This window comes from Rattus rattus, chromosome 5 (genome assembly GCF_011064425.1).
Source record: "Rattus rattus isolate New Zealand chromosome 5, Rrattus_CSIRO_v1, whole genome shotgun sequence".
In the NCBI taxonomy this organism is placed as follows: domain Eukaryota; kingdom Metazoa; phylum Chordata; class Mammalia; order Rodentia; family Muridae; genus Rattus; species Rattus rattus.
This window is the reverse complement of record NC_046158.1, coordinates 94078146-94103010: the sequence shown is the minus strand read 5'-3', so window position 1 is coordinate 94103010 and position 24865 is coordinate 94078146. Positions and strand designations below refer to the sequence as shown.

Genomic DNA, 24865 nt, shown 5'->3' with positions numbered 1-24865 from the left:
GCACCTGCAGCTCTCACCCTAAATCAGGCTTAGTGTTCACTCTCTCCATCTGAGGGAGAGGGGGATGAGTGGTTGTCATCTGCCAAAGGGAGCGTGGGCTCTGGGGCTTTGGTCTTCCAAACCTGTGGTCGGTGTTCAGAGTCATCAATCCGCATGCGCAGAGGTGGTCCATCGGTCCTATTTTTCACCTTTGCCCATATAAGCTTTCTGAGGACTCATTGTATTTATACGTATCCGTGCCACTGTGGGAAGAGAAACAAAACCTCAGAAGACAGACCTGAACAAAAGACCTTGGATCCAGCTGTCCCTCTCACCACTTTGTTCCAGGTTCCAGTGAGACATTGTAGATAAAATATGAAGTGAAAACAAAGAGCACAGATATATTCTGAAACTCACTTTCCAATGTTCAAGTGGCAGACATAAGGTTCCACTAGTGGATCACTGTAGGTGGGACCTGGCCGTTACCCAGAGTTGTTTTAGCAATATTGGAGACTTTTCTATCTACCCTTCCAGAACTTAAAAAAACAACCATCAAACTTTATAATCTTTCAAGTATGCTCCCAGCCCTTGGCTGAATATGAAATCTTTACATTAATTGTATGGAGTCGGTGGCATCTCGCACCTGCAGCTGAGAAGTGGTGGCTCAGAAAGAGAAGTCAGTCACAAAGCTAAGGAACTGTAAATGAAAGATTTTACGTTTACCTCCCAATTTCAACCAAGGAACTTTTCTGCAAAGCACATAAGACGAGAGCACCTATTCCGCCTGTGCATTTGTTTGAGAGGTCTCCCCAATCTGGTATCTCTTCCCTCTGTGTATCAGAATCCTTCAAGGAGGGCCCAAAGGTCCCCTGCACCCTTCCCCTCTCCTCTCCCCCACTAGCTCCATCCTGGCTGCTCGCTCACGGTATTCCTGTAACCCTGAAACTCTGTTGCCCTGTGCCGATGTAGTCTCTTCACTGAAGCTCCCAGCTTTCTGAGACTAAGTGCCTAGAGGGGAGTAAAGCAGTGAGCATTGCTTGTCAGGATGGCTCCAATGTGTCCCCGTAATTCTCAGGTGATGGTCTGATACTTCGCAAAGCAAATAGGCCTTCACAATTCATCTTCAGGTCAAAGCTTCGGAGCGGATCTCATAATTCCCATTTTACAGCTAAAGTGATTTGAACACCTTAAAAGTCAGAGAGTTTGTCCCAAGCCACACTATAGTGACATGAGCAGAGTTCAAAGCCGTGCTGGGTTACAGCATCCTGCATTTCCAACTAAGCTTAGAGAACTACAGGGCGAGAAACTAATCTCAAAGTTAGTGCTTTTCTTTCACTTTGCAAGTGTGGCCTCCCATACAAGTTCTTCCCCTCTGTGTTTCCCTAAGAAGACTTGAGCACTCTGCCAAGGAGACAGCAGACACTGAACAAATATTTGTTCAAAGGGATCAAGTATCCTGCCTTCTAGAATTTCTACAAGCAATCAAAGACTATTAATAAGGGAGAGGAAATGAACCAGAAGAATCGAGATCACCTGAAGGGGAGTGGACCATATACCTTGTGGTAATGGGACTCGTGATAGGTGCTGGAGAGCTCAGGGTTACAGAGAGAGGCTACCATGCTGAAATTCCCGCTCGCGTAGGGACCCTCAGCCTGTGCCTGCCTGGCACGGACTGCTCATCATCAGGTTGCGTCGTATGGTCTCTGCTCCCTCCCCCTTTTGCACTGGTCTGGAACACTTTCGGGCCAAGTTCAGTGTGAAAATGACTTGGTGCCTCCTACCTGACATTTGACCTACATTAAGATTGGCGACAAAAGCCTGTCTTTTGTGTGAAATTTTAAGAAGCCTGCATTTGTAAGAGGACATTTGGACAGGCCAAATCAATAAAAATAATTCACATTTCCAAGGCAAAATTCTCCTATAACTAAATAATAGAACTAAATAATAAGAACATTAGCTTGGAGCCGGTGGCTCGGGATCAGAGCGAAGGCAGAGTTTATGGTTATTCATCCCTCTTGGAGTTGAACTACACCCCCCATGTTAATTTCTTTTAAAGATTTTGAAATTTTAAACTGCTATAAAATGATACGCCCTTTCGTTTCTTCTAGACTTTGCCTTAGAATCTACTGGCTTACACATTTAGATAATACAACATTTCTGGTCTAAAACTTTCTTAGAAGGAAGTCTTACCAAGCCCCCAAATTACATTGTTGTTGTAAAACGTAGCTTCATTTCCCTGCCTGCCTGGGGTAAGCTAAAGGAAGTGTGGTCGCTGTAACTCCTGCTTTCCTAGACCTCAACCTTGTGGGCGTGTATGTATACCAGGGCCTACGACAGCTACTGACTGGAAACTGAGTCACAGTATTGGAATATTTTAACTTTCAGTTTCACTGGACAGAAAATAGCAACTAATAATACCCACTTTGTTTGTGTTTGTTTTGTTTTTGAGAATTAACTAAGAAAATGCATACGTGTATGTACCCCATTTATTGTACAGCCCAATAAAATTCAGTAACAAGAGTATGCATGGGAGTAAATTAATGAATTATGAGGCCCTCATAGGAAAAGATCGTCCACATTACAACCTCATGATGGCCACTCATTGGAACCTGAAATATAAATTAACTACGCATCTTCCAAAGTTTCTACTAAACATATTAGCTTTTTTTTTTTTCCCTAAGCCAGAGTTTGATGGGTACTACTCCAAGAAAATTGTGATGGCTGACCGTGCCGGATTTTCTACTGTGCTGATTTCAAGGGTTTTATTTTACAGTCTTCCTCTTGTGCAAGCTGATATTTAGAAAATTTCTCATGATTTCTGCCTCGGTCATGACCATCGTCATAAGTAGAGCACATTCTAACAAATCAACGAGCTCCATTTAGTCAAGAGATTAAATAGAGTTCACCAATTCATGGGCTGTTGTCTTCACTTTAATGGAGCGGTGATTCGCAGTTACTGATCAACCTGCTAATGCCACTGTTCATAAATGGGAATGGGCCAACCCCTGCTGGTGTAATGATCAGCTGGAGGGGGCGTGGCCCGGGCACGAACAGCTGATGGTTCTCCTCATTTCTGGAAGGGGGAGGGGGCTTGAGATGACTTCCTATAGGCAGGTAGGCAAAGCTAGGCAACTGTGACACCTCCCCAGGGTCCCTCTGATGCCAGGGATTTAAGAACCTCAGCTGTCAAAGAACAGTAAATTTCCCTTCAAAATATAAAACATAAATCAGTGTTTCCCAAACACTGAAAGGCAAGAAGAAACTAAATCCCCACAATAATGAAAAGAATCCTGTTAATTAAATCAGCAAGGTAGCTTCCCGCCCAGCACACGGCCCAGCTGAACACTAGAATACCTTGGAGACCAGAGCTGAAATGCAAGCTTTTTCTAGTTTTCCAGCCAGCATCCTGAGGGAACATTTACAAGAAAGGGGGCGGGGTGGAGGGGGGAATCTTAGGAACAGGACAAGTAAACACAACTTTTTTTTTTTTTAGTAGTTGTACTTGGACAATGTTTACCTAGAAAGGGAAGTTGCAAAACAAATTGTAAAGGAGGCTTAGCTTGTGTGCCAACCTCTTATCAGATCTGCACCTGTCGTGGGTGAGCTGAGCGCTACGTTGCTGTGAACTGAGGCACGGATTCCAGTGCATGGAATTGAAGGAAAGGCTAGACAGGGCGGTCGTTACTCCTCCTGAGTGTCTGCGTGTTCCACGGCATGCTGCGTGCTGCGTGCTGCGTGGTCTGCACACCATGCTGTTTCTTTTTCATTTGTCTCTTGAACTCCCTGGCTCAAATGGTTTCTAACAGGATTACTTACATCGCACAGCTTTCTGTTTGTCCTGCAAAGCCACTGACATAGATGTGTGGGTTGGCTTTAATGTTTGGTTAATTGGCTGGTCTACTGAGAGAGAGAGAGTGTTGGCAGTGCTTGAGGAAAGCTTGGGAAACAAGGATTGTGGGTTGGTTGTTTGTTTGTTTGTTGGTAGGAGTCTGTTGCGTTTGCTAGTTCAGGGCCACGTGCCTCTGACACAAGCCTCTGACAGCAAGAGCCGTCACATTGGGTTTCCCTCCTTCTGTTTTGCGCTGCTTTTGTTTTGTCTTTGAGACAAGATCTTAGTCTGGAGTCCAGATTGGCTTGGAAGTAACAAGTAGCCCATGCTGTCCTACAGTTTGCTATGAAGCCAAAGCTGACCTTGAATCTCAGATCCTCCTGCCTCTGCCTCTCAACTACTGGGATTACAAGCATAAGCCACCACACCCAGCTGGGGTTTTGTCCTTTAAATTCCTCAAAACAAAGGTACCTCAAACCCATAATCTACCATTAAATTGGGTTTCATTGCCTTTGAAACATACCAGCATCTATTCCCAGCATCCGAGACCTCTCTTCTGAATCTTTCAAAAGCTTGAAACTACAAAGCTACCCAACTCTTCACATAGAGCCAACTTACCTCTCCCTTATCCAGTGTGTTATAAGTGCTGCAGGATGTGCTGGCTGTGTGTTCTTGTCCATCCAGATGTCCATCTGCCTGCGATAAGCTTTGTTTCCAAACGCTTCCTCTTGACAAGCAGGGGTGAGGCGGCGGTGGGGTGGGAGGTCTCACCAGCTGCACCCCCTTGCCGTCCAGTTCACATCTACGCATTAATACAGAAAGGTCATTCTCTGTGTTGAAGGTCAAAATGTCAGAAGCTCTATGGACAGACATCGGGAGGTAGGGACTAAGGTTTGAACCTGCTCCTCTCACATTCTAGGCAAGCCCTCTGCCACAGAGCTACATCCCCAGTTCGCTTTTGTGGTTATAGTTGCTACTTTGATTAGTTTATTTTTCATGGGTTTACTCGTTTGTTTGTTTGTTCATTCGTTTGTTTTGAGACAAGGACTCGTGTAATCCAGGCTGACCTCAAACTTCTTACATAGCCACGGACGTCTAATTTCTAATGTCCTTACTTCTGCCTCCGGAATGCTGGGATTACAAGAAAACAGCACTATACCCAGAACCATCCCCTCCTTTTATTCTTTCTTTGGAGACAAAGTCTCACTAAGTTTCCTAGGGTAGCCTTGAACTTTGGATAGTTCTGTCTCAGCCTTCTGAGTAAGAGGAATTACAGACCTATGCCACTAGGCCCCGCTAACTTTCAAATTGATAACAAAATTGAGCCCATAACTTCAAGACTGACATCCTTCAGATACTGCCAATCAATCACTCTGGCAGGAAGAAAAGACTTAGTAAACGCAGTGTGTCTCAACCCTAGCATCTTATAGCTGGGGCATATTTGTTGTAGGTGTTAAGTGGCCACACTGATATCCCGGAAAAGCATGACAAGATGTCAGCACCAAACTCAGTCTTGGCTGTTATCTTCTGATGACGTCACTGGGATGCAGCTCTTCTTGGTTTTCCTTCTCCGAGCTGACACTTTCTGACCTTTGACAGTGGTACCTCTGTGCTTGGTGAGGGATGGCGTGGATCTCCTTAAGATTTTTATTTTCCCTGAGCTTTCAAATCAGGAAAGATTTAAAGTCGTCATACAGTCTACATGAGAAATGAGTCAGGGTGTGTGTGTGTGTGTGTGTGTGTGTGTGTGTGTGTGTGTGTGCGCGCGCACATATTCACTTTATATGTGCAAGCATATTAGAAGGAACAAGTTAGTAGCGGCTTTCAATTATGCTTGTCTTGTCTAATATTTCAGGGATGCTACTTTTGTTAAGGAAGTCATTATTAACAGTACTTTGAAGGGCTGTGGAGATGGCTCAGTGGGTAAGAGCACTGCTGTGGGAGCGGGAGGATTGAGCTTGAATACCTAGCATACATGTTAAAAACTTGGCATGGCTATTTTGTGCATATAGCCCCACTGTTGGGAAGTGGAGACAGGCTCTTGGGCTAGCCTTGCCAAAATGGTGAGCTTCTGTGAGAGTGGGAGCCTGTCTTTAAAGATGGGGTACAAAGCAATGGAGGAAGACTTGTCATCTTCCTCTTGCTTCTACATGCCTACACATGGGCGCGCGTGCATGCACACACACACACACACATACACATGAACACACGAGCACACACACACACACATGAACACATGAGCGCACACACACACACACATGAACACACGAGCACACACACACACACACACACACAACACACACACCATTATCCTGAAATGACTAGTCGATGACACAATCTGTTCACCAACATTGCTATTGATATCTTCCATTACAAATACGTTTGTGGCAGTCAGCTGATAGGGTGACTGCTTCAGAAGACAATGTTAACTGTTTCCTAAAAACCTGAAACAATTTAACAGAAAACATTAAAGTAGTTGCTGATTTCCTGCAGATGCAACCATTCATCTGGCCAGGCTTGCACCTAGTTTATAAAATCATCCGCTCCTCCTAGCCAAGCTTGATCTCTTAGGTATCTATAGCCCCTGACTGAGTAGGTGGAGGTCTGAGGGTGGAGGTCAGAGGACTTCTGGGGCTTGCTGGCTGCTAAACTAGCTGAGAAGCCCAAGCTCAGAGAGCCGGAAGAGACCCTGCCTCGAAAGGACAGGGTAAAGAGTGATAGAAGACCTCCAACACCCTACTGTGGCTTCCATGAGTTCACAAGCAGAGGTGCGCAGACTATACAAGTCACGCATCTGCACATCCATGGGCACCCATGTTACAGGCCCATACCCAAAAGTAAAAATAAGTGTGAAAGTAGGAACAAGTTAATTATTGAATGAAATACCAGCTTCTCAGCCATATCTCTGGATTAACTTGTGAAGCCACCCAGCTGCCACAGATTGAATGAATGCTCAGAGCTGTTTACTGAGCACTCCTGGAAAACCAGTAGGCAGAACTTCCCGACCACACTGCATAGTTCACTCTCAAATCCAAAGCTAAATATCAGAATAGCAGATAACTAGGGTGCAGTCAGGAAAGGATTTGCCATAAAAACATGAGGATCTGAGTTCATATCACAACATCAAGGGATAAAAATAGTGTTTGCCTGGAACCCCAGTGCTGGGAGAGTAGAGACAGGGGGATGCCTGGGGCTCACTGGCCAGTGGCCCTAGTCAAATTGGTGAACAGAATCAGTGACAGAATCTGTCACACGCAGGGCAGTTGAGATGAGACAGCTGTAGGGAATTGGGCCTTACCCAGCAGACCCGACATCCTGGGTTTGGTCCCCAGATCCAATCCACTCCCAAAAGGTGTCTTCTGACCTCCACAAGCATACAAGGTGTTCATGTAACTGCACACACACACACACACACACACACACACACACACACATCATCATCATCATCATCATCATCATCACAGCAAATGAAATTAGAAGAGAAAGTAATAAGAACTTGTGCCCAAAAGTAAGGTAGTAGGGGGAGATACTGGACGTTGACCCCTGACCTCCATAAATAGGCACACACAGAGAAGAAAAGAAAAAAACATTACAGCTTAGCGTTAAATATTCCCTTCGTGCTAGTTGACCTCTCTATAGGAGGACTGGCTGTGACTGAGACTGGCTGTCTCACGTCCTTAGGTTTTGCAGTGGGAGGGCAAAGGTCCAGTGTGGATGGTGGATACAACCATTGCGAAAAAAGCCTGACCCCTTCTGCCACCTGAGGGGGTGACAGTAACGACACACCAATTTCTGTCCACGGTGGTGTCATTCTGACAACGGTGGGGAGGAGAACTGAATCTTCCGATAAGGAGTTTTCACAGACATACTTAGGAAGGGGAAGAATAAAGATCTGCATTCCTCCATATGTCTCTGCGTGACAGATTCAAAGCCACACAGGTCCGCAGAGCTGGTTAAACCCTCACCAAGGTGGCAGTCCCCAAGCGCTTTGATGTCATCTCTGTGCAGGACCCCTGAGACTTCCCTGGGATCCGAATTCAGTTGACTTTATGTGGCTTGCCTGTCCTTTTCTGGTGTTCAAAAGGGGAAGGAAAAAGGTCCCCGCTCCTCCTTGTCCTCTTCCTTTAGTGTACGCTTTGCTTTGTTTGTTTGATTTTAAAACTGCCATTATGTGAAAGTGTAGCAAGTATAAATAATTGAGAAGAGAACTCTGTGGGGAAACCACTCTCGGTGCCTTTGTGCAGAGGCAGCTCATTACGGCGGCGCTGAGATGCAGCATTCCATAAGAGCAATTATGCAGCGTCAGTTTGTCATGGATATTAACCAAGGGGAGTAGATAAGACACGGGAAAACCATCTTGTAACTTATTTAATTACATTTATTTGGTTTCTTCCAATAGGTCCTCTCGTGTGCAATTTCTCCGGCCACTCCATAGTTGCCGTGGTCTTTGCAGGACTGTTCCATGACATTTGGGTATTTTTGTTGTTGTTTTGTTTTGTTTTGTTTTTTGGCATTCCTCCTCGATTTTGTGTAGACCTAAAACGTATTTATATTGGAGTTTAATTTCCACCCAAGGAGAGGTTACCCATGAAAATGGAACCATAATTTGGTCATGAGGTTTTTAATCCCTCCTAGGGCTTATACAGCCAGTTAATATATGTTAATACAGCAAACTGAATAAAAGGTTAAATACGTGGGTCAGGCTTGGAGCCTCTTAGAATGCTTCCTTCTGCTTAAACGGAAGGAAAAGCCCGTAATGGCGCTTGCCTGACTTTCACCCCCATCATTTTAAGAATTGCTTTGCCAATCCTTCACGGCAAATAGTAATTTTAAGTGGGACCAAAACAGAGCTCGGCGTGTTTGCACTCCACAGTAATGATAGAGTAGCCATGCTCCCTGGAGTCAATAAGCCCAACAACTGACTCCCTTCGCCTCCTGTGAGTGAATCACTGCTGTTAGCCTGAATGACAGCATTGCCTAGAGAACCAGAGCCCATCACCACATTGACCTCATCCCGGGATGTCGGGGTTCAGAGGGCAGGCAGGTGGTGTTTAACACAGTTATAAGGAAAAAGCCGATTTTATAAGTGTGGAATCTGTAAACAAGGAAGTGGAATTGATTGGAGGGTGGTGGGGGGCCAAGGAACCTTTGGTGTACATTAAAATACATTACCCGAAGCAACCCTCATTCCTGAACTCTGTCTCTCACCTTCTCCTGTGTCCTTCCCTGAAGCAACCCTCCATTCCTGCTCCCTGCCTCCTCCTACCTGTCACATGAGTGAATGTCTCAACACAATATATAGTAGAGGCTGCTGGCTACAGCCCAGTCACAAACTATATATATAATATATATATATTATATATACATATATACATATATTTTTTTCTAAATATTTTAACCTTTTACAGTTAATTCTTTTGCATGAGGAGGGGTGAATGTGTGACGTCAAGAAAACACGGAGAGGGGTTGGGGATTTAGCTCAGTGGTAGAGCGCTTGCCTAGGAAGCGCCAAGGCCCTGGGTTCGGTCCCCAGCTCAAAAAAAAAAAAAAAAAAAAAAAAAAAAGAAAGAAAACACGTGAGAATTATTGCTCTCCTCTTACCACCTGGGTTCCAAGGATAGATTTCGGGTTATCAGTCTTGGTGGTAAGCCTTAGACTTACTGGCCAAGTCATCTCGCCAGCCCTATAATGTGTATCTTAAGTTGCTGGGGTTATTTGTTTCTTCATTTATTTCTAATCTTTATTTTGAGGCAAAAATTTAGTCATACCAGTCGACAACAAATGTTTAAGTGAGTGAGGAATGGAAAGACAGAGAAAACCTTAAACCACAATCACCCCCTCACTTTTAAATTACTTTGAAAGTTCTAAGGTGCCTGTTCAGCCAGGGCGTTGGAGATGATGTCTCCTGGGGAGCCATGGTTTACAGTCCCACTGGGAGGTAGACTTCAATAAGAGGCATCTATCTGCGGAGCACAGGGCCTGCTGCCAGTGGCCTAGGCAACTTTGGGAGGATACAAATCCTACTTTTCCATTGATGGATGGCTTTAAATTGTAGTTTCCACAAGAAGTTAGAATGCCATGGTTTATCTCAAGAGCTGGGAACCCAGCACCCTTGAAAACCCTGGTAGTTTGTTAGGAATTGATTTGTAGCCTCATTCCCTTGCAGAGGGTGTTTATCAGTCTTCACAGGGGCATGATGTAACTCAGATCAGAAATGAGAAAATCCTTACATTGTGCGACCTTAGTGGCCATAATCCCATAGTACTTGATCTCGGACTCTTACTTTGAGAGACTAACTAAATAACTAGTGTTCACTCTAACAGTGCTGGGAGGAAATCTTTAAAAGGATTTAATCCATATAAAAGATTGCCTTTCTTTCCCTCTATCTCAAGCCTTCTGTCTTCCATTCATGTTTTCTATCATCTCCCAGGATAGGCACTCATAACACCTTCTTACCCAAGTGGGTACCCAGCACAGTGGTGACATCGTGCTCCAGTTCTGTCCCATGCTATACACACACACACACACACACACACACACACACACACACACCTACTCACACAGAGCAAGAGACTCCATTTCTGCCAGAGGAGTCCTTCCCTTTCACCTCTGCAAATTCTAAATTCGCCTGTCTGTCCGCCACCCAGGTGAGCATCACACCTTGTACTGGGTTAGGGTCTTCACTTATTTCTCAGTTTGACATTCCTGAGAGCAGCAGACCCAGGAAGGCGGAATTATGGCCATCTTAGCACTGCCCCGCTCAAGGGCACATTGTTCATCAGGGATTTAGTTGCAGCATTGTGTGTGTGTGTGTGTGTGTGTGTGTGTGTGTGTGTGTGTGTGTGAGAGAGAGAGAGAGAGAGAGAGAGAGAGAGAGAGAGAGAGAGAGAGACTGAGAATACAGACAAGAGATTTCCTAATGGGTCTTCTATTGTCAATTCTAAATTACTTGCTAGAGGGAAGGAACCCTGTTTTCATTTACTTGTTCAGTTGTATATTCACCAAACATTTTATTGGAGATGGTTGAGAAGGTGTCGATAGCAAAGAACTAAATTATGCTCTCTATAAGATCAACTAGGTGAAAAGCAGAGAAGTAAATTCTAGTCATTACATTGAATAAATGCTGCAGGGGCCATAGCATTAATGACTAAGGGTGTGTGTGTGTGTGTGTGTGTGTGTGTGTGTGTGTGTGTGTGTGTGTGTGTGCTCAAGGGTTTGAATTTGTATATATATATGCACTTGTACACAGAGGTCAGAGGTTGTTATGATATCTTCTTCTGTTGCTGCTTTCTTAATTTTTTGAGATAGGGTCTGTTATTGAACCTGTAGCCATACTGAGAAGTCAGCAAATCTTGGGATCCTTCTGTCCTGCTTGTCAAGCACTGGGTGTATAGAAACACCATGGCATTTCATTTAGTTTGTTCTTTCTCTCTCTCTCTCTCTCTCTTTCTTTCTTTCTTTCTTTCTTTCTTTCTTTCTTTCTTTCCTTCTTTCATCACGGATGCAGGGAATCGAAACTTCAGTCTTTGTGCTTGCACTGTGGCAGGCAAAAGAGCTAACTCCCCAGCCCCAGGAAATGCTTCTTAATCAGATTATGCAACAAAGTTACCCCAAAGAGGTGCTCTCTGATAAGAATTTTGAATGATGTGTGGACCAGATGGCTCTGGAAGGAAGACCATTCCAGATGGAAGAAATAGTGTGGCCCTAGCTAGTTAGCATATTAACTTTAAACTTATGAATTAATCTTGGATTATTTGTATGTTGCATGATTCAAAAATCTATGACAGCTAAAACAATTACAGCACTAAGTTATCTCATGTTTACTGGATAGCGATGTTACTTATTTTGCTGTGACGAAGGAGACAACCCAAATGCCATCATTTCTATCTGTAGGAGTTTTTTATCTGTAAGAGTTAAATTAACTATGCTGGGAAATCTTAGTAAGAGATGTAGATGTGCTCTAAAAACCCCTTCAAACTGTGGTACATCTAGGTTGTACCTATTTCCTCCGTAGGAAATTTCAGAATCAAAGGTTGATATCTTCATTCCTCTGTAAATGGCAGTTGGGGGAGTGTATCCACTCATCCTTTCAAGCTAAAATATTTAAGGACTAAAGGCAGACCTCTGTTTTGCTAGGTCTCTTATTTAGGTGGTTTATAAAGTAAATTTTGTATCTTTTATGATTACGGGATCAGGGCTAAAATTTTTGTGGGTAACAGTATCATCACATTGCAGACACTTTGTGTAGTATCTTTGCTGAAAACATGGGAGGCTACCTGGTCGTCCATCCAAGCAAAAGATGTTTTATTTGCTCTTAAAAACAAGACAATCTGGAAATCTTACTTAAAAATTAGTTGTTGGTGTTTGAACATCATGAATATGAAAACATTAAGTCATGTGTCTGTGAGTGGAATTTTTTGCTTCATGATAGAATTATGTTTCATAATATTTTAATGATTATTTGGGGTCGTGTGGAATTTGTCGAAAGTAACTTAAAAAAATATTTTTTGTTGTTTTAAACCTTCGATTTTTAACCCCCACGGACAGCCCGTATAAGAGTATAAACTGGTTAGAGAGCCCTGGGTTTAAATAGAAGGGATGTCACTTGTGTGCATGTTTACGATGCGTTATTTGATGGATCTTTTCCATAATAGCACTTGACTTTTCCTGGTTTACTTTTGTTGCCCCTCCCCACCCTATTTTGGGTGGAAGCCACTCTAAAGTTTAACACCTGGGAGATTTCTCGCGTATGCCTCCCTTTAAAAGTGCTAAAATCTCAGCCTCCCAAACAAGAGACCCACTGCAGCTTAAAGAAAAGAAGTGGTGTTGATAAAAAGGCCCAAGAATGTTGCCACCTTTCCAACGTGTCCTCAGCAAAGCCCTTTCTTTTAAGCCAGCAGGAGAAAGGAAAAGGGATAAGAGCCTGCTCCCTCCAAATGCTTCTGGCGTGCCAATCTGGTCTTCTGAAACATCCCCTGCTGCTCCAGAAAAAGGAGCCCCTGAAGCAAATGAAAACTCTGGTGGGGACATTCACATGCATAGCACCCTCCTTCCAAGTGCTTTAGATCTCGGGTCCTGGAGTGATTTGGCCTGAGTTGAAGAATAGAGACTTGTGAACCATTTGTCTCCACACCTAGAGTATGCTGAAGTGCGGTGTCTTTCACCTTAAAAGCCCATTTAAAAAGAAAAATATGGTTTGTGAGAAGGACACAATTTGGACACCATCAGACTTAATGGAGTCCCTTTTAAATGTAACACCAGATCCAATCAATTCTCTTCCAAATCAGCTGTCACCACCTCGAGAAAACCTGCCCTTGATTCTTATGTAAGTGCTTAAAAACACAGTGTGTGTGTGTGTGTGTGTGTGTGTGTGTGTGTGTGTGTGTGTACACCTTCTTAACACCATTAGTAAAACCATGCATGCTAAGTTTAAGGCAATACAACTTGTGTCACTGCACAGTGTGACATCTATGTGATTGTCATCAGCTTCAAAATCTGGTCACGTGGATCATCTCAGAACTCAAAATGAGCAAGCTAGACCTCCAAGAAATGAACCAGGGAGGTTTTCACTTACTGGCTGACATGATCTGAGGAAGGACTTGGGAAAAGCTTGAGGTATATGAAAAGACAGGATGTTTTCAGAGGCAGCCAGTTTTTAAGCTTACTGCTCGAGATCTAGAATATTCCTACCTTTATAAATGTGGAGAGGAGAGATGGTTTTGGAGTATTTGCTCCTTGCCTGGGCTTCACATTTCTTGTGTCTTGAATGGCCTCCTACCTTTTCAGCTCACTGCCAACTCAAAGGTGACATCAGGAAACCCAGCATACCTCACCCTAAATCAGACTTTAAAAGGCAAATGGCCAGTTTCGATCAACTGTGCACCATGCAGCATCAAAACGCAGACTCTCAGATGCACTAAGCTAGAGCCCTCCCTCTCAGAAAAGCCCAACACAGAAGTCATTCTAAAAGTTACATGCTGCTTGTTGTCATTGCTGGCATCTTAATTGGGGTCCACCTCATTTCCCCCTCCCCTTTCTTCCCGCATTGCCCAAGATTTTTTGTTCCGTCTCAGCCACTCGGTTCTCGTGCAGTTAGTTCTGTTCATCTGCTACCTAACTGTTGGAAAAGGTCTCCCTCAAGAAGCATCATAGTCTCACTTCTCCCCTCAGGAATTTCAGAGATTCAATGTATACCTACCCGAAGAACCCCAAGCAGCTTGTTGCTACCAGGTATCCCCAGAACCCAGCAGAGAGAGCCATTCAATCATAATTACCCTCCTGGCCTCTGGAAGTCAACCTTGGTACCTTCAAGCAGCATCTTATTCCCTTCCCTAACATTTGTTTGCTTGTTTTTATTTTCAAATGCTCTTTCAAACTGCTTCACTTTTTTCCCTTCCAAGAATTTGGTAAAAGTTTTTCCCCCTTTTCTTCTAGTGTTGGAGAGCAAGCCCAAGGCCTCATATACCCTAAGCAAGCACTTTGCAAGGGTGTATACCCACCCCCAGATTTTAGTTGTCTCCTTCCTCTGCAGCCCCTTGCTAGCTCGAGCTCACTACACAGCCCAGGCTGGTCCAGAACTCGATGTCCCCTGCTTCTAGTGCTTGGATTCCAGGTGCCTGTGCATGGCCATGCGTGTTGAGCCACCTCTCTTATGTCTATAGTTGATTCCATTGCACTGATTCACTGGGTATGGGTGTTTATTTCTAAGAACTTGTGTCTTCTCAAATCATGTCTTTTTTTTTCAGTTTGCTTTTGTGTATATGAAGAATAGAAATTTCGAAAGGCATGGTTTGCATTTTCAAATGTTTAGATGTATTTACATACGTCGTCCATATGTCACTAAATTTGGTTTAGGATAACTACACAATATGAACGGCTTATCAGTTGGTGACACATGTACAGATTTTTATGACCCTTGAAATTATTCCTAATAATTGTTTTGGGATTGAAAAGAGATGAATGAGTGTATGCGTTAGGCCCATTCTCAGCTCCCCACCCACAAAGCCAATCACTGGGACACACAGCCCAGAGAGAACACAGCTACTGAATGAGAATGACCGTGGAGGAGAAAGCTCCTGCTCCACACATTTGGTCAAAGGATAAAGCCAGTAACCAAGCTGAAGAAATCCTCATCCCCTCTTAACACAAGAAAGGAGGGAGAAGAAGGCTCTAGAACAGAGACCAATTGAATGCAAACAAACCCTTCCTCCTCTCCAAGTTAGCAACAGCCCCTCCCACCCTTCCAGCCTTCTACCTTAGAAGGAATAGGTATAAATCTCCATCTGTATTATTTTTCACCATCCTTTGGAGCCGCACAGAAAAAAATCTAGATAGCCATTAAAGAACTTGTCCTTGGCAAAGCTTATTGCCCTACACATTTGCAGTATACAAGCATGTCTGTGTCTGTGTGGGGGGGGGGTTGGGATGGGGGTGGGGGGGTGTCTATGTGGAGGGGGTGGGGGGGGGTATGTGGGGTCAGTAGGGAAGTGGGGGGAATATGGGTAGATGGGGGTGTGGGTAACCAAAGAGCTGGTGACTTCTCAGTGTCATACAACTGACGAGGTCATGGTGACTTCTTCATGCTGCTCCATGTCCCCTTCGGTTGTTGGGCACCTCTGACTGGACAGGATTACTGTTGAGAACAGAATCAGACCTTTGCAGACAGTTCATTCTCAGCAAGAACATGCACACGGCTTACTTCGTTGTTGATTTTTTTTTCTCCTTATAGGTTACTCAGGGAAATGCATGTCAGTATAAATCATGAGTAATGAAATCACCATTATGGCGTCTTGGCTATTGCATTTGCTAAAACCTTTCTGGACATTAAGTCAGCTTTCAATGATTGATATTACAGACAGTAGATAAACATTTTTGATGCATCTGTTTGCTCTCAGATTAAAAAAAAAAGAAAAAGAGCAAATCGTTTCTCCCCCCCCCTCTTTGATTGAAAGAGTGTGATGCCACTGGGGAGGGAAAGGTTCAAATGTGATCATCATAGGTTGGTGACACCAAAAATAGAAACTCACTTAGGGTAAAATTTGCTGTGAGAAGAAATGGAGCATTCTTTCTGAACCCGGGAACGTGTGGTCCGTGTGAGCTTGCTTGTAGAGGGTTGCTACAATAAGGCTTCTTTCATACAGGTGTGTTTATGCCCCAGGCTTGCTGGCCACAGTCCATTCCATTTACAGAAGCTGAATTAAACAATAACTACCGCTTGCAAAAAAAAAAAAAAAAATGGTGGAGGTGGGGGAAGGGGAGGGGGAAAGGTGAGCGTCAAAGGAGATGCCGGAGAGCTTTGTTAGGGCCAAGAAAAACCCTGTTGTAGTTGTCAGAGCTTGTTGATGTTGCTGGGAACGGCACTTTTTTTTTTCTCCTGGATTTTGTGGTTCTGCCTTAGGAAAGAAAGTAAAATAGAACGGAAGAACAAAGTCCCACTCTATAAATCAGCAGCTGCTCCTTGCCAGATCAAAGGAGTGACATTCTTGCTCCTGGACTTCTTGTCCACTTGAGGGCTTGACAGGCAGCTAACAGCTGGCCCGCTCCACTATAAGAGAGAATCAGCCTACATCTTCTTCCAAGCAGATGACAAGCTAATCAGAGACCTATCCATAGCCCAGGACATGGGAGTGCCCCTTGACCTCCACCAACATCTCGAATACATAATTGCTAAACAGCGTGCTGTATTTTTGGCCCCGTTAGTTCTTAGGTTCCATTGAGAAGTAGAATCTGAGATAACACTTCAATCAAAGGTGATCATGAAAGCTTAAAAAAAAAAAAAAGAAATACAAGATGTGTTAGGATCAGGTCTTAGTGTGAATTAGCACATGCTTGGAACATGATGGGAAGTAGCTGTGACTGAGAGCAACTGATTATCAGGTGAGACTGGATACATTTCAAAGCCCCGTCAGACAGGCGGTTCAGAGCTAGGAACTGGTCACTTTGAAAATGGCCGCTGTTTCTTTGTAGGTCGATGGGGTTGCACGAAGTTACAGAATTATCTTCTGAGTCTGCAGAAAGTGGTTTTCAGGACCACTCTAAGGTGTGCAAGTATCCAAATCCGGAACTTTAATGTCAATAGTAAAACATTCCAAGTAATTCAGCTTCTCGATGATTTCTATCTGCAATAAATCACATACAGGATGAAGTAATATACTATTGCTTCTGTCTATTGACTTAGTGTTCTCTCTTTAAGAGGGGAGATCTTAGATATGAATAGCTAAGGAAATTTGAGTGTTTTCTCCTCCCTTGCTTTCAAGTAATTCTGAAAGATCCCCTTTATAGGGCATGATAAACAGGCTTATGTGAATAACCGGAGAGCATTCTGTAAGAGTAACAGTGCTTCAAAGTCAGGACCTGCTCAGATGTTCTCCTGCACACCGCTGAGTGTGAGTGTGCTAACGGAATTGTGTTGGATATTGCTTGGCCTTCCAAAAGAAAGAAAAGATAATTCTCTGTGTAAGAGGACATTTCTCAGATACTTTTATTAAATAAGGAAACTAAATTGTCCAGTCAGAGAAGATGCCCAATTTTCTCCATCATCTCCTTTCACAATCCCTTTAATAAAAAAAAAAAATACGTATTATTGAAGTTCAAAAGGTACAGAAGTAGACTGAAACGTCAAACAGTAGTGTGCCATCCCCTGGGTTCCTGAGAGACCCACTGTTGACAATTTTCACAAAAGCATTTTACTGCCCCAGCTTTTACTTTAAGAGATACAGATAGGGTAAAGTGAATCGTTATTATAAATTGTTTGTTATCCAAGGCAAGTGATTAAAAGACTTCTTAGATTTAAAGCACTTAAAGATACATCCTGTAGGCAATGTTTGTGGCCATGAGGGTCACAATTAAAACTTGAACTTTGCAACCTTCTGTTCTTAGGCAGAGCACTCACTGCGAGGCCTCCCAAGCATAAGTGTGAAGAGGTCACCTGAGAACCTTTCAAGTGCAGATCTAGGATCAGTAGTACTGGGCGGGGCAGTGTGAGGCTGCTGCACCTCTCAGGCTCCAGACCTCTCAGGACCTCTCAGGTCCTGTGGAAACTGCTGGTCCTGTAGGGAAGATCTGGAGAGCCACTCAGAGGCTGGGCTTGCTAAGGAGCCCACTCTGCAACATGGTCTTCAAGTGGATGCTTGTTCTAAAGTCACACGCATGCGCGCGCGCGCGCGCACACACACACACACACACACACACACATACACACACAGTTACTTATTCACACCACATTCTCATCCTGTTATCAGCCCAGAATGACTATTTTTTGTAGTCGCCCATCTATTCTTAATTATTATCCATAGGGGAACAGAGCTTTTGAGGAGCATCGATTAGGTGATTCTGACCATAGGCTAACTAACATTTAATGAGCCCTCACTATACACTAGGCAGTATGCCAAGAACTTTACATACATGATCTCTGTCAGTCCTCAAAACAACCCAGGCCCAGTAATCCCCCTAGTTGATGGATAGGAAACACACTGGGCTTAGGGAAGGTATAAGGGGCACGAGCCCCTTGGGTTTATTGTTGTGTTTGTCTATGCGAAGGTTTAACATGTGGGACAATACTTCGGAGAGTTGGATAAAGCACTGGAAGCCCACAGTAGACAGCTATGGAAGAGATCTCTCGCCCATTTGATAACCTTGCTCTGGGCCTTTCCCAGCAACTTGAACATTCTCCCCACTCAAGGCAAACTTGTAAGGCTACAAGCATTCATGCTTCCACACTAACCTCATGTTTCATATTGTAAGTGTATGGGTATTTATTTCTCATGTTTTTACAGGTGTGGGCAAATCTAATATTCTATCCAATCATAATTACACTGTAGCTCAGGGACATTAGTTATGATCTGTGAATGAGTCCTAAAGTCATGTATGAATCTCGTGCATTTACCTCACTATGCTCGAAGTTGTCTTCAGGAAAAGAACCAGCATTTGAACGCCAGTGAAAACCTCGGATGTGCAGTTTATTAAACCTACCTGACTTGATGATTCAATCCAAAACTAGCACACAGAGTAAAACACACGTGTGAGCGAGCGTGCATGTGTGTATGCGTGAGTGTGTGTGTGTGTGTGTGTGTTTAATATGAAGAAAAAAATTAAAATAACTAACTGATTTTCCAAGGTTGAAGCCTCACTGAAATCTGGAGAAAGATGATGCTGCTATGGTAGTGGTTGGAGTCCTGCCGCCAGGCAAAGTGGAAAGTTGAGCTTTTTCTGTTTTGTTTTTGAACCTGGCCCCTGTCACCAAGCTCCCTACAGCACCTTTTCCAGATTGATCTGATCCCTTGTCAACAGTTCAAGCCTCTTCCTTGACAACACCAATCCAAGCGAGAGCTTCAAATCCAGCCATCCTCACAGTGTTCAGGGCTGGTTGCTTTCCAAGCAAGCGCGGGGAGAGAGACCTGTGCTTTCTAACAAAGGAATGCTGAGTGGGTTGCCAGGTGTGGCGAGAAGTTAGTGAACCAGAAAGAAGGGATTTACCAACCATTTAAAAGGGGTGGGGGAATCAAGCAACAATCAGGAAGGACACCTGAGTCTACTCCTGTCAACCTGAGCTATGCTTTGGAGTGAAAAGTCTTTAAAAGAAAACTCAGTGGTCAGATTTCAGGTGGGGGCGGGGGAAGCATCAAAGCTGAAGTATTTGGATTTTCCTGAGGTGGTGGCTGGTGGTCTCCAGCAAGAATAAGCTGAGGCTTCAGTGATTTTTGCTGTCTAGAGTACATTCCTTGGACTCTACTGGGGGTGGGGGTGGGGTTATTTTGTTTGGATTTCTGTTGTTGCTTTTATCTCCGAGTTGACTTAGAAAGCCTCTTGATTCTTGGAAAGCCACTAAATTTATTTCTGTAATTAAGTTATTTTAAGCTAAGAGTCTCCTTAGTATATAAGTTTGAAGGACCGTACATACTAATGCATTTTCTATTTAAGTAAAATTTAGAGATGCAAGTCGCCTCAGGAGACTCTTGGAAGCTTTTGTGTAAGCCTGGGCACTAACTTCCTGCTCAATACAAATCAATAGAGCTAGTGTACTTTGGGGTACTCATCCCTTAGGGAGTCACTAAGGTAATTATCGGTAGCCCTTAAAAACAGTCACAATGAGGCTAGTGACATTTTTTCTTCTAAGGGAAATCTGGAGAAGACACTTGATGTACTAACACATTTCCCGCAGAGTTATTAAAAAAAAAAAATTCAGAGTTTTAAAAACCTGTTTACCATCTAAGGGGACTTGACAACTTAGAGTTAAATTGTTTGTATTAATAAAGCAGGATACTGTATGTCTACAACTTCAAAACCATTCTGGGGTGACATTAAAACTTAGTGAGTTGTCTCTTTTTCTTTTTCTTTTTAAATATGAGATACAGATGAAAAACCTAACAGTCTCTGGGTTGGAGATAACTTGGGGGGTTTCATTAAAGTTGGGTGCAGCTGGCTGCATTTTGGTTACTTGGATGTCTTCCGCAATATTTCAAATGTTTTGGGTTTGGCAAAATCCAAAATGTTTTTTGCCAAGACCCTCTTTTCCCCTTATTTTTTAAACCCGTGTGAAATGCAGGGATAACTTAATCCATATGTGTCTGATTCATTTACACTTAACTCATCAAAATGTTATTTTGTGAGACCCACTTAATATCCAAGAAACCTTTTGAGTCTTTTAAAGACAAGGCTTTTGTCTTTGAAGCAGGAAGTTGCATTTTTTCCGTAGGAATGCCTTGGATGATTGACGATGAGTTGACTTTTCAACCTAGATGCTTCAGTTTAAGTAGAATCAAACTTGATAATATGTTTGATATCTACATAAAGGAAAAGTCATGCTTAAGTAGCAATCAGAGGAAGTGGAAAGAATTCATGTCAAATTATCTAGGGGAAGACCAAGTTTGGAAGTTCATATTGGGAATTAATGACATTAAAAACAATCATTTCTCATTTGATTTTTTCATCTCCAAATCAAATGGCTTCATTTTGTTTCCTGAGAATATTTTTCTAAAGGGTAGTGGCCTAGGGCTGGTCAGTGTGAGGGAAGGAGAGAGCTGTCATTTTAATTTTCAAGACCACATTTTTTCTTAAAGTGAATATATTATTAATTTTAGTAATAACATCTATAGTGGTGTTAAGCTATTCTGAGATTATGGAAGTTGACAACTGCAGGAGTTGTATGTTCTGGGTGAAGAAAACAACAGCAAAAATGGGGGCCCATGTGTTTTCCAAATCCTGTATGATTTGAAAGGATGCATTAGAAATATGAAAAGATACTGGAACCCAAAATACTGAGACTGAAATTCCACAGAGGCTTCATGGAGCCCACAGGGGAATGTAAAGTCACTATGGCTCTCTGAGAAAGGATCCCCCACATGCTGAAAACCAGCAGGGGCTTCTTTCTTTCAGCCCTGTTAGGAGGAGTGCACAAAGACAGACCATTGGTTCTAGTGAACATGCTGTCCACACCGTGGAAACTCACCGACAATGTGATGCGGGGGTGACATTGCCAAGTTCCGTGCTTCTATAGAGGCTTTCTAGCACACAAGATGCTTTCTCTAAATGTTCTATATTGTTACATCACCCCCATTGAACAACCTTGCGAGAGGACCCCCATTTTACCAATGTAAACATTCTGATGAGTATCCAAAGAAATGACCTGCGAGTGAACCTCTAACCTTCCCAGTAATTATTTGTTTGAAGACAGTGTGGAGTTCTCCTGCTGAGAACTAAGAACCATGATGCCTTGCAGCCCTGTGAGTGTTTGAGGGAATGGGAGAGAGAGAGAAGAACGAATAAGGGAACAATCTCCAAATGTAAATAATAAAGAAATAAAAAGAAGGAAACCTAAAGGGGGCAGGGGGGAGGGGAAAATACCAATTTGCTTCGCCTAAAGGGTTGATGTACAAGAGAAAACAAAAACAAAACAACCCACCACACAACTGGATTGCAGCACGTGAAAAGAGAGCTGCCCCTCTCCACCAGAAACATCAAGACAGACCAAAGGAGCCTGCTCTTGCTTGGTCTTAGTGGGACCCCTGAGCAGAGCCCCTGGAGAGGGCATAAGAAAGAGCCCTCCTAGGCCTGGGACAACAATGGTGTGATGGAGACCCTCTTTGAACTGGCTGCTTCTGGTCAGCAGCCTTTCAGGGTCAGGGAGGAGGGAAGGTAAATCCATAGCTTCAACTCTCCTATCTGGACTTAGAGCAGCCTGGCACTTCCCTTCCCAAAGCGAACGAGGGGAACGTTTTGGAAGGCTGAGACACCCTTTCTTAAGTACTAAAAAAGTTCATTGTTTTGCAAACAGCGTATGCAAAAGGCTCCTTTGGTTTTCTCCCCGCCTTTTATTCATCTTCCTGGCTGTGGTCTCCCTAGAGGACTCGCAGGAGGCCCAGAGTGTGCCCACTGTCCTCCCTACCTGCCAACGCTTGAGAATTCTTCAGAGAATGAACTTTGAGGTCTTGCCTGGAGCCCCATGTGGATGCATTAATCATTAAGCCCCCCCCCCATATGCTAAGATTTGAAAGTAGAGCTGTTGAAAAACAAATGTTATCAATAGAAAACATTTCCAAGGACCTCCCTACCACCAGCCCCTCCCCAGCCTAAAGCAAGGCCACTTCATCTTTCCCTGGAGTTCACATGGGTGGGGAAATACCATCATTAAAAGCAGGGGGACAAGGGTAACTCACAAATGGTGGAAAACTGTTTTGTTTTTATTAAATTTGGAGAAATAAAGGAGATTTCTTATTGTCTTACTCTGTTTGTACATGAATATTTGATGGGCATTATTAAACATTAAAGTAACATGAAGTAGGCACTTATTTTTGGATTTTCTACAAAATTAGATCCAGGCTTCTTAGAGAAAATAACCACTGCTCCTTACATTCCTGGGAATCAAGGAACCACCTGATTTGGAAACCGTTTCCCGGACCCTAATATCAACCATGTGGACCTGAGGCTGGCTTTCGAGTGGGTTGAAAGGTGGCTGGGTTTATGGTTGGCAGTTAGCTTATCCACTGCCCTGGGTGTCCCTGCTTTGGCTGCAAAGGCCGCCCCCAGCTGGCACTGACCTCTGAGTGACCCCTAACTTTACAGGCTTAAGCTGCAGGAGTTGCCGAAGACCAGAAGTCTTTGGGCCAGCACTTATTACTGCTGTGTTGGTGATAAAACTTCAGACAGCCTAATTGATGGCTTTGCTGACCTAACAATACCTTGTGAAAGCCGAGTGCCAGAGCCTGGGCTTCATTTATGGCCAGCTGCAAGAGAAGCTGAGCCGCCCTGGGATGAGGAGTCCAGGGAAAGGGGCAAAATGTCCAGCCTGTGAACAGCGACCTCGTTCCTACTTGTTTCAAAAGCAAATACAGGAGAAGAAGGGCTTTCTCCTGGAGAACTCCTGCCCCTCTCTGAAAATTAGTAACAAGTTGGCTTGGTTTTGGCCCCAAGATGATCCAGTCAGCTGGTTTTGAACACGGAAGGGCAAAGCTGTCTGTGGGTTACGTAGATGTTGTACAGTAGACGTTGGACTCTGATGTGCATGCCCTCCCCATGCTGTGCTCCCAAGAGCTGCTCACAGAACACAGAGACTGGGGTTGGTAACCAGACTTCTTTCTTCTGTTTCAGGTTTATTAATGCCAGAAGAAGAATAGTACAGCCCATGATTGACCAGTCAAATCGAGCAGGCAAGTTCCAACACATATCTATACCCATATCCCATGGGCACAAATCCTCCCCAAATCTTCTTTCAAGGCTCTGTCTCATCACCTGGTAAATAAGTACTTCCAGCAGGCATTCTGGGAGAATTTTTTTTAATATCCCCAGAATTCTCCTCTAGGAAGCAACTTCACTAATTGGTGCTAATTGGAGATTTCCCACCCCAACTCTACTGAACCGGCTTACAGAAAACGCTTTTGCTTTTCTTTCTCAATTGGTAATTGGGCACAAGTATTCGTGCCACAAGCAGTTTGTTTGACTGTGAACTCTGGAATTACTCCTTGCCTGTCTGCATCCAATCATTAGCACACTCTCATTTTCTTGTTACCCACAACTCCTTGGTGCGTGCCTTGCACTCTGTGCCAGGGCGTACACGGTTAAACTCACTAGGCCCATTCATTTGCTTTGACTATTCATAATATTCTATTAAAGCCTGACATTCGTTGCCGGCATTATTTTTTATTAAAAGATTATTACCTTTGTTTAAAATGCATTACATCCATCCAGCTGAAATACATGTGGGGGTTTCTCACAATGCCTCTCCGTTTCTCTGAAACACTTATTATACAGAGCTGTCGGAACCATCCCATGTCCTCCTGAGTGCTTTGCTCTGAAATGGGCAACGCCCTTACTTTGCTGAGGAGGTGTGGTCTCCATAAAAAAAAAAGGTTGTAAGAACAAACATCAGCTTTTCTCGCATTGATTGTGCCACTCCTGTGGTGGATGGGGATTCTAACTCTGGCCTTCATTTAAGCAATATATGATGACTACTACTCTTTTAGACACATTTCCTCAATCGTGCTAAAACACCACCCTTCTCTTTCTGAAGGCCAGGGTGAAGAGTATAAAACAATTGAAACATCCTGGTTCTCAAGTTCGCAGGTTTTGATGTGGGTAAAAAGGCAAACATTTAGTTGAATCTATTTTACCTTATAAAGACACTCAAACTTCTGATCTCTCTACTGACGTGCACTTGATTATTAAGCCCATGAGATGGTAAGAACACAAAACTCCAGGTGAAGGGCTTCGTGCAATGTTTGTCCATTGTCTACCCTTCACCGGATAGACAGAGAACCAGGCTGGCTGGCCTACTGTGCTAGCAGAAGCCATTTCCCCATGCCTGGTCTCTGAGTCTCTTTCCCCCTCCCCCCATATCAGCCACCATCTTTAAAGTGCCATCCACATTGTTCTGTGACATGTCCTTGATGCAGCAGGAACAATTGCTGATTGTGTGGTATATCTTTTCTTCTTTCTCCTCTGTGTCCTCGAATGACTACAATCAGGTTTTCTTCTTGATCCTTCAGTGAGCCAAGGAGCAGCGTATAGTCCAGAGGGTCAGCCTATGGGGAGCTTTGTATTGGATGGTCAGCAACACATGGGGAT

General features: G+C 43.7%; 1 protein-coding gene across 6 annotated transcripts in view; it reads left to right on the top strand.

Annotated features, from left to right (window-relative positions):
• Meis2 (Meis homeobox 2) overlaps positions 1–24865 on the top strand; it is a 203243-nt gene that overhangs the window by 174136 nt on the left and 4242 nt on the right. For 4 of the 6 annotated variants that reach the window (XM_032903903.1, XM_032903907.1, XM_032903905.1 and 1 more), the window contains 2 exons: positions 23393–23451; positions 24766–24865. The exon at positions 24766–24865 is cut by the window's right edge and continues 11 nt beyond it. In XM_032903903.1, the coding sequence (XP_032759794.1) occupies positions 23393–23451; positions 24766–24865 (159 nt within the window). The remainder of the gene's footprint in view (positions 1–23392; positions 23452–24765) is intronic. The other 2 variants (XM_032903904.1, XM_032903908.1) reach the window with 1 other exon arrangement.